The 13,578-nt window shown below is 43.8% G+C and overlaps 1 protein-coding gene and 2 long non-coding RNA genes across 3 annotated transcripts; 1 reads left to right on the top strand and 2 right to left on the bottom strand.

Moving 5' to 3' along the window:
• The first annotated feature begins 795 nt into the window (after positions 1-795).
• On the top strand, positions 796-6,250 carry LOC120812673 (dnaJ homolog subfamily A member 2-like). The gene is made up of 9 exons (XM_040168831.2): positions 796-1,189; positions 2,277-2,336; positions 2,703-2,929; positions 3,025-3,105; positions 3,226-3,359; positions 3,472-3,668; positions 3,810-3,954; positions 4,160-4,287; positions 4,396-6,250. Exons 1-9 carry the CDS (start codon positions 1,112-1,114, stop codon positions 4,579-4,581), a joined length of 1,236 nt encoding a protein of 411 aa, XP_040024765.1. The 5' UTR covers positions 796-1,111; the 3' UTR covers positions 4,582-6,250.
• Positions 6,251-6,376: 126 nt separating this feature from the next.
• Positions 6,377-7,501, bottom strand: LOC144391141 (uncharacterized). The gene is made up of 4 exons (XR_013455026.1): positions 6,948-7,501; positions 6,764-6,861; positions 6,596-6,687; positions 6,377-6,513 (listed from the first exon to the last, which is right to left on the bottom strand). It is a non-coding gene; the product is annotated as an uncharacterized LOC144391141 (long non-coding RNA).
• Positions 7,502-12,819: 5,318 nt separating this feature from the next.
• On the bottom strand, positions 12,820-13,363 carry LOC144391140 (uncharacterized). The gene is made up of 2 exons (XR_013455025.1): positions 13,263-13,363; positions 12,820-13,181 (listed from the first exon to the last, which is right to left on the bottom strand). It is a non-coding gene; the product is annotated as an uncharacterized LOC144391140 (long non-coding RNA).
• Between the last annotated feature and the right edge of the window lie 215 nt (positions 13,364-13,578).

The following is a 13,578-nucleotide window of genomic DNA, read 5'->3' as shown; positions in this document are numbered from 1 at the left end:
GACATGGGCCTCTCCCCAAACTCACTCGAGACTGCACTGACCTCTCCACATTTAAAACAATCAAAACCCACCTCTTCAGAACTGTTTTTAATGTATGACTGTGTGTTCTGCGTGTGTTTGCTTGTTTTTTATTTATTTATTTACAGCTTAGCTTTTGGGATATTTAATATATACATATATCATTTGGAAAAGCGCTATGTAAATTAAATGTATTATATAGCATTTGGAAAAGCGCTATGTAAATTAAATGTATTATATATCATTTGGAAAAGCGCTATGTAAATTAAATGTATTATATAGCATTTGGAAAAGCGCTATGTAAATTAAATGTATTATATAGCATTTGCAAAAGCGCTATGTAAATTAAATGTATTATTATTATTAAACTGTTGAGTCATAAGCAATAAAATGGGCTTTATATTTTGGATCACAGAAGGGGTGTGATGCACCTAAAGAGACTGACTGACACCACATGTAACCAAAATTAGTTCAGAATTTTCTGGAAGAAAATATCCTAAAATGTCCTAAAACATAAACCTTTATTGGTCCCCGTTGATTTGACGTTTGGATTCACCAACTTTAGCTAAACGCAGCTTTCCTCCATTTGGAAACGTTAAGATATAATTGGATATATTTGAATAGCCAAATCTTCACACTTCAGATAGTGTGGTGCATCCTTCTTTTAAGACTCACCAAAAACTCATCATTTAAGAAACGACTGTTTTTTTCTGACGTGGACACATTTTCTACTCATTTTTAAAATATGTTTTTTTTGTTGCATTAAACCTATTCAGTCAAAAAGTAAATTCGCAGCCATTTCCCACCTATGTAGGCTTCCGGGTATAAAGCGTAATTTACCAGTATTACTATAACGTGCCGCATTGTAAACGTACCACCACCGTTTATTACGTGGGAAGATAACAGCAACACGCAATTATAGCCCGTTTCTGCAATAATATGGGTGCTGTTTGGTGACATCTTTTTTTTTCCCCGAGTGGGTGTTTGTCGTAGTATCTGGCAACCCCGGACACCCGCAGCCGTCGGTCCTTGCGTCGGTTCCTCTCTCCGCTGAAGCTCCGCAGAAGGTCTTTCTGTGTAGCCGGCTAGCATCATGTCGAACGTTGTGGACACGAAGCTATACGACATCCTCGGAGTTTCACCGTCTGCCTCTGAAAATGAACTGAAGAAGGTACACTGGTTGTTGTTTCGAACGAGCTGGGGATGTGTTTAGAGCGAGCGGAATTCTGAAAAAACGGTGAATTTCGGCCTAGAATACGAACAGCGTTGAGCGAGGTTAAGGGACGCTATCGCTAGCTCCGCAGCGACTTGACAGCTTGCTAAGCTAGCCAGTACGCTAAGCTAGTCGAATAAATGTGGAGTACGGAATGGCACCGCGTTAAAGATACTCGTTGGTGTCAGTAAAATATCAGCGATGATTTTGATTTTTGTCTTTTTTTTAAATTTGTTTTTCTAAATCTCCCCGAAAACCAAGAAATATAGTGTTGACCACGAGCGTGATAGCCGGCCGGCTATTGACGCTAGTTACATGATACATTCCAGCAAATAGTCCCCACCAAGTCATACAGTAACGAAGCGACTGCTAACCAAACATCTCCTCTAACCTCGATACACGAGTACCATGACAAGAAACCCAGTTGTTTCTTGTTGGTGTACAATACTGTATTTCTAAACTTGAAGTGAAATGTGTCGTGAGTTGAGGTGTAAAGATAACGCTACACTTTAAGTTAGATGAATGTCTTGTAACGTTAGCTAACGCTACTGAATACTTTGGTTGTCCCTTACTTCCTGCGTATCGTAAACGTCAATTACCCCAAACTCAATTCAATTATAGGCTAATTTAACAAGTCTGCTAACTGGGACATCGGGACGACGTAACATGTTTTTGTTAATGTAATGTAACGTTAATGTCAAGCCTGTCGCCTGTCATCCTACCTCGTTACTCCTTCTAAAACCTACTGGGCGATGGCAACATCTGATCGTGATCCTCGTTCAACACGTTTTTGTTCTGTGAAAATGAAGTACTTTTAGATTTGCCAGAAGATCTGAAATGTGATGTCTCTACGTCTCTGTCTCTCGAGTATCTCCACATGTTAAACTCATCGGTGCACTTCTCGCCAGTGTCTGTATGTGGTTGACGCAAGTAAAACCTTGGCTGTAAGCACAGTTAATGCACGCTGTGACTAGCTACAGGAGCTTTACAGGACATTTTGTGCCTGTCTCCACGGCGCTAACACAGCTTTGTTCATGTATTACAGGCCTACCGCAAACTGGCCAAAGAGTACCATCCTGACAAGAACCCTGATGCTGGAGACAAGGTGTGTTGCACCAAAGAAAGGTTAAACAGCACTAGTGAAGTTATTCAACAATTGTGAACAAGAAATTCTGTTAACTTAGTTTATTGTGATCACACATCCCAATTTTGGAGGTAAGTTACAGATCAGAAAACAGAATATGAAACGGCTTCTTCCCCCAGTGAAATGGGCGTCAGTGTTTGATCCATACTCTCCATCTCTCAGATACCGCAATGTGACACATAAGGCCAGACTGCATTTTAGTTTCTTTGTGCTTTATAACAGGGGCTCTTAAGAAAACACACTTTAGTTGTCCCTTTTTGCTGTGATGTTCTGAGTTGTTTGACACTGTGTCAAACGGTCTGTCTGATTTTGTTTTTCATTTTCCAGTTTAAAGAGATCAGTTTTGCATATGAGGTGCTGACAAACCCGGAAAAGAAGGAGCTTTATGATCGTTATGGAGAACAGGGCCTACGAGAGGGAGGAGGCGGTGGGCCTGGCATGGACGATATCTTCTCTCACATTTTTGGCGGAGGACTGTTTGGCTTCATGGGGGGGCAGGGCAGAGGGCGCAATGGAGGCAGGAGAAGAGGAGAAGATATGGTACATCCTCTGAAGTAAGTGTGTTGCAGAAATATGGTTTGGTGCTTCAATAGGTACTTTGAATATATTGTGTTGTTGCACACATCTTGTATCTCTTTTTGTCATGCAGAGTTTCTCTTGAAGATGTCTACAATGGCAAAACCACCAAACTGCAGCTTAGTAAGAATGTGCTGTGTGCTGCCTGTAATGGGTGAGTTTGCTTTGAACGTCATATTTTTAAAACCTGAAAGAAGGTTGCATGTAATTTGAGTGATTTTGTTGGAGATGCTTGCCTGTTAACAATGATGGGTCTTTACTGTTTGCCTTTTAGTCAAGGGGGTAAGGCAGGAGCAGTCCAGAAGTGTGTGGCATGCAGAGGACGAGGTATGAGAATCATGATTAGACAGCTGGCGCCTGGGATGGTTCAACAGATGCAGTCAGTCTGCACAGATTGCAATGGAGAAGGTATTTAGTCCGTAAAAATCCACACACCAACTGTAACTAAGACTGATATTGTACAACAACGACCACAGCGTCACTCTGAAATTGTCCAATCTCTGCATGTGTCCTTGTGCAGGTGAGGTGATAAATGAGAAGGACCGCTGCAGAAAATGTGAGGGTCACAAGGTGTGCAAGGAGACTAAGCTTCTTGAGGTGCATGTGGACAAAGGCATGAGACACGGACAGAAGATCACATTCTCTGGGGAAGCTGACCAAGCACCAGGGGTCGAACCAGGAGACATAGTCCTGGTGCTGCAAGAGAAAGAACATGAGGTAAACAAAATAATTGGCTTCTTATAGTGATGGTTTAGCTGTATCTATTTTTTCATCACAGCTTAGAAGATGATATTTCTACATTTGTTTGTTGTACATGTTATAACCCATATAACAAGTTTGGATGTCAATCTAAATCAGGAATTCCGCCGTGATGGCAGTGACCTTCACATGGTCCAACGTATCGGTCTGGTTGAGGCTCTGTGTGGCTTCCAGATGACCGTTGCTCACCTTGATGGACGTCAGCTGCTTGTCAAATATCCACCTGGCAAGGTCATTGAGCCAGGTAAACAAGTCTTCTGACCACATTTATTGATTTTTGTCCCCGACATGATAGTCCTGCTTTCTTTTTTTATGATGTTTTAAGGTTCAAAAGATAATAGCTCCTATGGTCTGATATCACAATATATAATACATAGCCTGTAAAATGCAAGGTACAGGATTCCGATTGCGTCTGCGTGTCTTTACACCACTTTGTTGTTGTGTGGCAGGTTCTATTCGAATGGTGAAGGGAGAAGGAATGCCTCAGTACAGAAACCCATTTGAGAAGGGAGACCTTTACATCAAGTTTGACGTCCAATTCCCTGAAAACAACTGGATTAGCCCAGAGAAACTGAATGTGGGTCCCAACTTTCAAAGCCTCGCCTTGCACAATTTTAGATTGATTGGGCTTGAATGATTGCACTTTCATTTCTTCTAAAAAAAACAACCAACTATTTTCTTGCAGGAACTCGAGTGCTTACTGCCTGCTCGTGCGGAGAATCCTGTTATTGCAGCAGATGCGGAGGAAGTTGATCTTACTGAATTTGACAAGAGTCAAGGGTCAGGTGGAGCCAGGAGAGAGGCCTACAATGATAGTTCTGATGAGGAAGGGGGGCATCATGGCCCGGGGGTGCAGTGTGCACACCAATAGAAAGACTTATGCATTAAAACATGCACATTACAGACGCATTTCTTGAGTCCCAATGCTAACATCTTTCAACACTTCCCACACATACATGTTGATTTCTCTCCTTTCATGATTCGCATGAAAAGAGGTATACACAAATACAGATACACTATATCAACCCCCCTCAGTTTCATTGTGCCCATAAGTCAGAGATATGCTGGACGTCTGATGACTATTTCGTGTTTATGGACAGTAGTGCTCATCAGTCTCCAGCAAGAAGGTTCACTGAAGGAACTTGATTGGATCGCTCTCTTTTCATCCTCTGCTTTTACCTTTCACTGTGCAAAACACCAGTCTATTGTATAAAATGCAAATATTGTTGACCTTCTTGTATACAGTGTAGTTTAGTCTGTCACACACATACACACACACACGCGCGCATGCTGCTTTCTTGCCGAATGATCTTGCACATGTAGATCAAGGGTCCAGATAGGACACTACAGAGAAACCTGACATCCATCCATGCATCATCAAACCGCTTATCCTGCACACAGGGTCGCGGGGGGCTGGAGTCCATCCCAGCCAACTTCGGGCGATAGACAGGGTACATCCTGGATTGGTCGCCAGCCAATCGCAGGGCTACACAGAGACATACAACCATTCACACTCACATTCACACATCTACGGGCAATTCAGAGTTATTAACCCCCAATTAACCTGCTCCCCAGAGCATGTCTTTGGACTGTGGGAGGAAGCCGGAGAACCCGGAGAGAACCCACGCAGACACGGGGAGAACATGCAGACTCCACACAGAAAGGCCACTGGGCGGAATCGAACCCAGGACCTTCTTGCTGTGAGGCAACAGTGCTAACCACCACGCCACCGTGCCACTAGAAACCTGACATCACACCTGTTTAAGTTTCAGCGCGTCACTACTATCGCAGGGCCTCGGTATAAAGAGGGCTAATTTAATTACAGCCCTAAAAGTGCAATTGAAAAATGCAACTGTTTCAGACAGTTAAGTCCCCAGCTGTCACATTGCTGAAATGTAATCGCCCCAGACTAAAACACCCGTCAGCCAGGCACCATGTTTTCTTAGTTTGATCTTGTTTGTTTCAACGATGGTGTGTTTGAGAGTTGCAAATTGCTCATTTGACTTGAGGACACACTTGTGTACTTTGTTTGTAATGCAGCTGCTCCCCGTGTGAGCTGCTGTGGAATGTTCTGGCTTATTAGAGTGATAGATATTCCTGCTTTGTGTTGGACTGCAGTGTTCGTGGAATCTGAATAGTGGCTTGAAGAGGGGGGAAAAAACAGAATGTTTATTTGCTGAGAATTCTTCCCATGTAGATATTTTCCCTCTACTGGGCCCGCAGCAAACCTCTGTATTATACATATCTTCCCATCGTAGACTTGTTAGCCAAACTTACATTCTTTGCCATGTTACAATATTCCCATAGATCTGTAAATAAATATAGCCCTTGTCCATAGGTGCATTTAAAGTCTACAGTGGTCTCCTTGTGACGAGACCTCTTTAAACTCTTAACGTGCACCATTGCGACTTAATGTGTAATTAATTAAGGCCACTTAATTAAATACAATGTGGACACAACTAAAGGGGGTCATTGTTAAATGACGTTAATGTTGATGCTTACTTTGTCAAGATAACTGTATAATAAACAGTCAATTAAAATTTTGGATGTTTCATTGCGAATGCTTTTACATTATTCTGTCAGTCTATAAACAATAGGGCCAGTGGAATACAAATAATCTGCGGCATTGAACTCATCAGAATATTTTTTATTATATAAATCCCACTTCCGTCAGACGCTGTTGAAAGCAGTAATTAACCACAAATCCCTTTCGTTAAAACTAAACATTCATCAGTCTGCTCCCTCGTCTGTTTCATTGCTGTTGAGATTTACTGGACCCAGGAGCTCCTTAAATCCAGTATTCCTAGACGACAAATGAGAAACACAAGGGGTGATGGTAAACCTTACTTGGGTGTTTCCGTTTTATTTAAAGAAGTTTCCCCCACCTTTCTCTTTTGGACTGCATGACATAGGATCTCTCTCTTCTCAGGTGATCCAGTCGCTCTCTGACAACTGTCTTCTGCTGGTTCTTACCCTCCTAAAAGACAGTAGTGATGGTAATATGATCACAGATACAATTATGTAGACTGATTACCTTAATATACAGTTTTTACCCGTGGTAGATCTTTTGTCAGGTGCCTTAGCCGGTCTGCGTGTTTCCGGCCAAGTAGGTCTTCCTCTGCTATTCTATGATCGACAGACGCTCCTGAACCTGCAGGACAGACCGTGTCAGGGTGACATGTCGCCTCTGCCTCCTGCAAACACTGATCTGTACACTCTTCTCCACATTTCTCTCACCGTCAGAAGTTGCCTCTCTTTATCCCTCTGCTGCCTCTGTTGCACCTTTCTTTGCATGTCCACCAGGTTGCGCATTGTGTATTCTCTCTCCATTTCCGAGACTGGTTCTCGTGCCCGCTCTCTCTCCAGCAGTGTGGAATCCCTCTCCACAGGGCTACTGTCAAACTTTGCAAGAGCAAACATCAGATGAGGGAATGACGAGGAAATGTGCAGTACAGCTCTTTGTTGCACGCACGCACCCATGTATCGGCAAACTCACCGCGGCTCGACTGTTATATTTCTGGTCCTCTGCACGAGGGGTTTCGCGTACTCTCGTGTCCCACAGCTCCGGCTCTGCCGCAGTGGGACACCTTTCTACCTCAGGCACTTCTCTGTCTACATTAGCGGCCTGTTTCATCAGTTCAGAGCAGATGTCACCCCCACCCTGCTCAATCTCAGGGGGGTCAACCAAGAGATGTGGATGTGCGGCCTGCAGGGCCTCTGCTGCCAAACCACGCGTTTGCAGGTCACATTTAGATTCTCCTATCTCGGGTTGTTCAGCCGGCGCTCTCTCCACCGCGGCCGAGCAATGAGGATTTAAAAAGGGTAAAGCAATCTGATGAATTACATGGTCATGCAATATTTTATTTTATGCTTTTCAAATCACATAGAGTACCTGTCCTGCTGTGCTGCACTGGGGGGGGCTGCAGAATGTGCGACAGGTTGACTTGGTGTAGAATCAGAGTGGAGCAGAGCAGGTTACATCTCCTCTCTGTCCCCCACTCCAGTAGTCCTCTCCCACGTTGTGCGTTCAGCTGTACCGCTTCCGTCCTCTGGCTGTGCATCCCGGCTCCGTCCTGCAGGGCCTTCCCCGTCCTCTGTGTCGTCCTCTGCTGGTTTGCTCCAAGCGAGGGTGATCAGCGAGCCCTGTTTCTCAAACCTCCTGGGGCTCTTTGCTGCACTGCCCACTTCTTCTTCTTCGTCGTGGGCTTCTCTATCTGCGTCAAGACGCGTTGCATCTGATACACACAGGATCTCCAGGTAGGGCAGGTCCTCCACGACCACTCCACAATCTTGGCAGGGGGGTTGGGGGGGGCACAGGTTGTGGTTGGGGCTGCAAGTGTTTGGTCCAGATTTGCCTCTGTCCGCGGTGGCTTTCCAGACATCCTCTCTGTCGGTCCTTTCTGCGGCTCGAGTCACATTTAGTTCTCCCTCTGCCTCCACCGTGGGAGCTTCAGCTGGCTCACCACTGCTGTGGCGATCATCGACTGTGATTCGCTCATCGGGGCTATTTTCGGTTAAGTCTGTACGTTGAGATAGTATAGAGCCTGAAGCAAAGGGGGCATTTGACATCAGCTGGATCAGGTTGGTGCACCGCTGTGCTTGAAGTTCTGATTCGTATGCTTCTCGCAGAGCTTGGACACACTGTGCACTCTGCCGGAAACACATCATCATTTGAACAGTCATGGGCTTCACCGATAGAGCTGCTGTTAAGTGTCAGATCTTGGGATCGGATGTTGTGGTTTGTCCTGACTCACCTCGTCCATCAGTGCTGGCAGTGATGCGGATGCCTGGACGTCCTGGAGCTCCATCAGATGAGTCAAAAGGAGCAGGGAACAATCCTCCAGATGGTGTTGGCACCACGCCGTCGGTTGACTGCTTGCGTTGGGCTGCAGTTGTGGTTGACGGTGCTCTGAGGTGGTCTGAGTGTTAATCTGCAAGTCAGCATAGAGTTCTCGAAGTCTTTGTATGCAGCCATTTCTTAAAGCATCTCGTTGATGGTTATCTGCATAGGAAAGAGAAAACACGGGGTACAAAGACAGGGGAATCCAAAGGAAAAGCAATGCTGACGAGCACACAGCAGACAGAAAGAAGAAGAGGAAAAAAAGATTCACATACGCTCTTTTGGAGGCATTGTGGAACCTGGTTCTTCCAAATCCTCTAATGAGATCCCATTTGCCAACTTGAACAGGTGCTTCCGCTCCTGTTCCTGAGTCAGCACCATCAGCTGCAGCACCGCCTGCTGTAAAAGGGCCAACGTCTTTGATGTGCTGCTGATAAAACTACTGTAGTGTTTTCCTTTTAAGCTGTTACGTGAGAAACAAAATTACTCACTAATTATTAAGAATGAGTCTGACATGTGTTGCCTTTCTCTCTGAATCAGGGGCTGCAGATTTACATTACCTGCTGTGGTGACACCGAGATAAAGTCTTTCTTTTGCTCTTCACCGTGCAGCCACAGCGCTGCCTTCTCTGCTCTGCAGGGACTCTTTATATGAGGCCTGAACAAGGACATGAGGGACATACACAATATAGCTTGGTAGTCAGTGCATCTTCCTTTTTCAGTGTTCTAATTTGAATTGTCACCCTTCAGCTTTGGCTCACCATGTCTCCCAGGACTGCCGCGCTGCCAGTAGAGCGCTGTAAGACATTTTTTCTCTCTGAGCCCTCAGAGTTGCCAATCTGATGTAGAGACACAAGAGCCTTAGGCTCCCCCTGTCCAGTCTGGAAGGTAAAATATTGAGGTATCAACTCTTTACGTACCTGGTAAGAGCCATGTAGAAGTCCAAATGTGCACAATTCCTTGCATAAGTGATAACTTACGTTGAGCACAATGAGATCAAACATATTAATTATATAAATACATCTAAATTAAATATGGATGTACACAATATGTTTGATTATTTTGATTCTTTTTTAGAACCTGACCCAAGATATTTCCTGAATCCATCTATCGTGCAAAGTAAGAGCAGACTCGCTCTAAGTATTTACCTCTCACGAGGACTGTTAGCGCGTCCCTTTCTTGCTGATGAAATGTGAATAACTCACACAGGAAAGAAACAGCAGACCAACACTGCTCCCTGCACTGGGGACGGCTCCCCACAGAGGCCCTGCAGGAGAGTGATCTCCGTTACGGTGCTTTTGACGCTCTTTTTGATTAAGAGGCATGGAAAGTGGTTAGCAGTGTCTCCACGAGTTTCGATAAAGCACCTGTGTTTTCTCACATCACTGAAAGGGAGTGTCCTGTTTCATTCAGGACGTCAATTACTGCACGGTATTTTTACTTTACTTTTTTAGTTTTGAGACCTTTAGTTTAGTTTAGTACAATCATGGCCTGTGTTAATGCTTGCTCTGCCATATAATCAATTTTTTACAAATTGTGCCGATAAGCAACGTGCAAGTGTTACTATCATTAGTTGCAAGCTTTGCACGAGCAGTGCAAAGCTCTGTCACTCACGTTACAGGTGCAGGTGACGCAGTCTTCACCACTGTCGGTCCAGCTGCTGCTGTTGGCCACACGTCTGTTCTGGCCCTCAATCACACAATCTTCATAAAACACGGGAGTGCCATCACAATAGTGGCTGTTTTAATGCCAATGAGACTTCCTCCAATATTTGTAATACAAATGAGAGGAAAGCTGCTGTTGTGTCACCTTTACACACTGGGCAGCAGGGGTCTGGGGAGTTGAACTGTTCATCAAGAGGGCAACTAGGTGGGAGGCAGTTTTGGTGTAAGCAGGTCCATGTCAGGTCCTAAATGACAGACACAGGATCACTGAGCGGCTCAAAATCCCACAGGTGTACCGACAATTTAGATTTAGATGCACAGGTCAAGCTAAAACGCACTTCATTTGCATCCTTAATATAAAAACGTTTCATGTGATTTCTGACAGCCATTCAAAATACGTCACCAAACGCGTCGTTGCTGTGGTACCTTGCAGTGGCAGGTAAAACAAGGGTCATCTGTTGCCAAGACCTCGTTGCCAATCAGTGCAGCGGTGCAGTTACTGAGAGGCTCTAAACGTTCAAAACAAATTACAAAGCTCAGTGACAATGCAGAGGTCACAGGCGTTGTATCTTGAATGCAGTTTGGTACTGACGTGCACAGACAGGACAGCAGTGGTCTGGCCCAGAGAACAATATGTTGCTCTTAGGACAGTCGACGAGGCAGGGACACTGCTTTCGGTAGCACCTCAGGTGTTGCTCTCCGTCCGGCATCACCTGGGAGACATGGATTACAGTGACTACTATTAGGCAAGGCAAGGCAATTTTATTTGTATAGCACTTTTCATACACAAGGCAGACTCAAAGTGCTTCACATCATAACATTTCATACAATAAAGTGAAATAAAATGCAGGAATTAAAAGACAATTAAAAACAGCAAATAAAATTATAAATTAAAATCTTATTTAAATTGTTTAATTAAAGGCAGAGGTTAAAGTGCAATGTAGGTCAAGTTTAGCAGAAGGCGAAGCTGAACATAAAAGTTTTCAGTCTTGTTTTAAACGTGGTCAGAGTTGGGGCAAGTCTTAAATCTTCAGGAAGTTTATTCCAGCTGTTTGTTGCGTAGTAACTAAATGATGCTTTCCCATGAATTGTATTTACTCTGGGAATCACTAACAGATTGGTGTCAGAAGATCTTAGTGATCTTGAAGGCTTATGTAGAGGAAGCATATCAGTGATATACTTTGGCCCTAAACCATGTAGTGATTTATATGTGAGCAGTAGGATTTTGAAATTAATTCTCTGACATACTGGGAGCCAAAGTAAGGATTTAAGAATTGGTGTAATGTGCTCACATTTTTTGGTCTTTGTTAGAACTCTAGCAGCAGCGTTCTGACAAAGACTCAATATTACTAAAACTACTTTGTTATCAAGGGCAACTGCAACACTTCATTAATCATTTCGGGTTTCAAAACAAAACAAAAATGACAACTGTCATTTAGTTCATTGCATTGCGTTCATGCATTTTTTAGGTGTGTATGTCAGCCCTGTGAGGCGGGGACTTAAAATCTAATAAAAAATAAGATACATTTATAAAAAAGGTACCAGCAACGCCACCTAGTTGCGGAGTCTAGGTCTCCATAAAACAGGTTCTTGTTCACCAGAGGAAGAACAGCATGGATCACAAGACTTAAAAGCGTGGTTTAAAAGGAGGATTTTATTATTAACTAAAAACCCATAAATAACTACAATTGTATTAAAAGTCCAGCTGGAACAAAGTACTAAAAAGATTAAGAATTCGACCAGCCACTGCTGCTGACCCGTCCTGCCCTTTCTTCTTGTTTCCGGTTCCATTCCTTTCCTGGGTGAGGTGTCCAGTCCGTCTCGTTCCTCTCCTCGTTGCACCCTGCCTGCTCGTCCGCTGTCTTGCCGTCCTCTCCCTTGATGTCCTGTGGCTTCACCTTTCTGTGGCTTCCCCTTTCTGTGGCTTCCCGTGGCTTCCCCCTTTCATGCCGTGCTTAGTGTCCTTCAAAGCAGCTGTGTTAATTGGAGAGGGGAGGTCCTTTCATTGTGTAATGTGGTTGGTCAGGGCTCTCTGCAATTGATTAGTCCCTCCAGGTGCATGTACTGAAAGGTGGGTTGATATGTAAAAATGTAATAAAACAAACCACGCAAAAATGTAATAAAACAAACCACGCAAAAATGTAATAAAACAAACCACGCTAAAATGTAATAAAACAAACCACGCTAAAATGTAATAAAACAAACCACGCTAAAATGTAATAAAACAAACCACGCTAAAATGTAATAAAACAAACCACGCTAAAATGTAATAAAACAAACCACGCTAAAATGTAATAAAACAAACCACGCTAAAATGTAATAAAACAAACCACGCTAAAATGTAATAAAACAAACCACGCAAAAATGTAATAAAACAAACCACGCTAAAATGTAATAAAACAAACCACGCTAAAATGTAATAAAACAAACCACGCTAAAATGTAAAACCAAACCATGCTAAAATAAACCACAATGTCCCTCTGGTGACAATCCTGCAGGACTTTCTCTCCGTCCTGCTCATCCTCACACAACGATCATCTCCTCCTTTGCACATCAGACTTCATAGTCTTTTAAAAATAACACTCACATTTTCAGCTTAATCATAGTATAGTTGAGCACATGGCTAGTGTGGATTTAATTGCAAATGAAGCATTAATCAGTTACAGCAAATGAAAGGATTAGGTCTGGCTTTCTTAAATGAAGTGCATATATTATCTACACAATTCTATTTTATAGACATGGATGAAGGGCTAATTTACATAGAGTGAAAAGTGCAGCTGCACGGAGCCTCGACATCATGCTCGGACACACTCTTGACCGGTGGTCTTGCTGGGATGCAGGCACTCGGTCGGGGGGCAGCGCGTGTGTGTACACAGCATCTCTGCATTCACACAGGTGCAGCTGGAGCAAGGACCCTCAGGGCTCCATTTGGACCCTTCCTCATATTCTACCCCCTCCAACACACAGGCTACGATGAGAAAGATGAGTCATATATTTGTTACGCCTTCCACCCGTGCAAGTTTGTGCGTGTTATTGAATGCATTATTACCTTTGCAGATGGGACAGCAGAGACGTGGGTCCATAATTGGGTTGGCGCACCGAACAGGAGGGCACTTCTCTTCACGGCAACTGACATTCCCCCCCTAAGACAGATAAGAGTATGAAAATGTTGTGTTTTTGACTTTTTAACAACAAGTATGCGCATGTTCGGGTTTGACTTGCCTTACACCTGCACTGCAGGCAGGGTCCACTTCCAGCGGGGGTAAACACTTTTCCATCTGCATACATCCTCCTTTCATACTCACATCCTGTGGGAACAAATAAAAAAACTTGAATTATATTTGCTAACAGGGCCAAACAAACAT

The sequence above is a fragment of the Gasterosteus aculeatus genome, chromosome Y, assembly GCF_964276395.1.
Source record: "Gasterosteus aculeatus chromosome Y, fGasAcu3.hap1.1, whole genome shotgun sequence".
NCBI classification, from domain to species: domain Eukaryota; kingdom Metazoa; phylum Chordata; class Actinopteri; order Perciformes; family Gasterosteidae; genus Gasterosteus; species Gasterosteus aculeatus.
Note: the sequence above shows the minus strand (reverse complement) of the source record. Positions and strands in the feature narration are given on the sequence as shown.

Bases quoted from the DNA above. Each gene is read 5' to 3' on its own strand.
- LOC120812673 (XM_040168831.2), top strand. From the start codon at position 1,112: ATGTCGAACGTTGTGGACACGAAGCTATACGACATCCTCGGAGTTTCA. The intron at 1,190-2,276 runs GTACACTGGTTG...CATGTATTACAG, and splicing joins CTGAAAATGAACTGAAGAAG to GCCTACCGCAAACTGGCCAA. The intron at 3,669-3,809 runs GTAAACAAAATA...AATCTAAATCAG, and splicing joins TGCAAGAGAAAGAACATGAG to GAATTCCGCCGTGATGGCAG.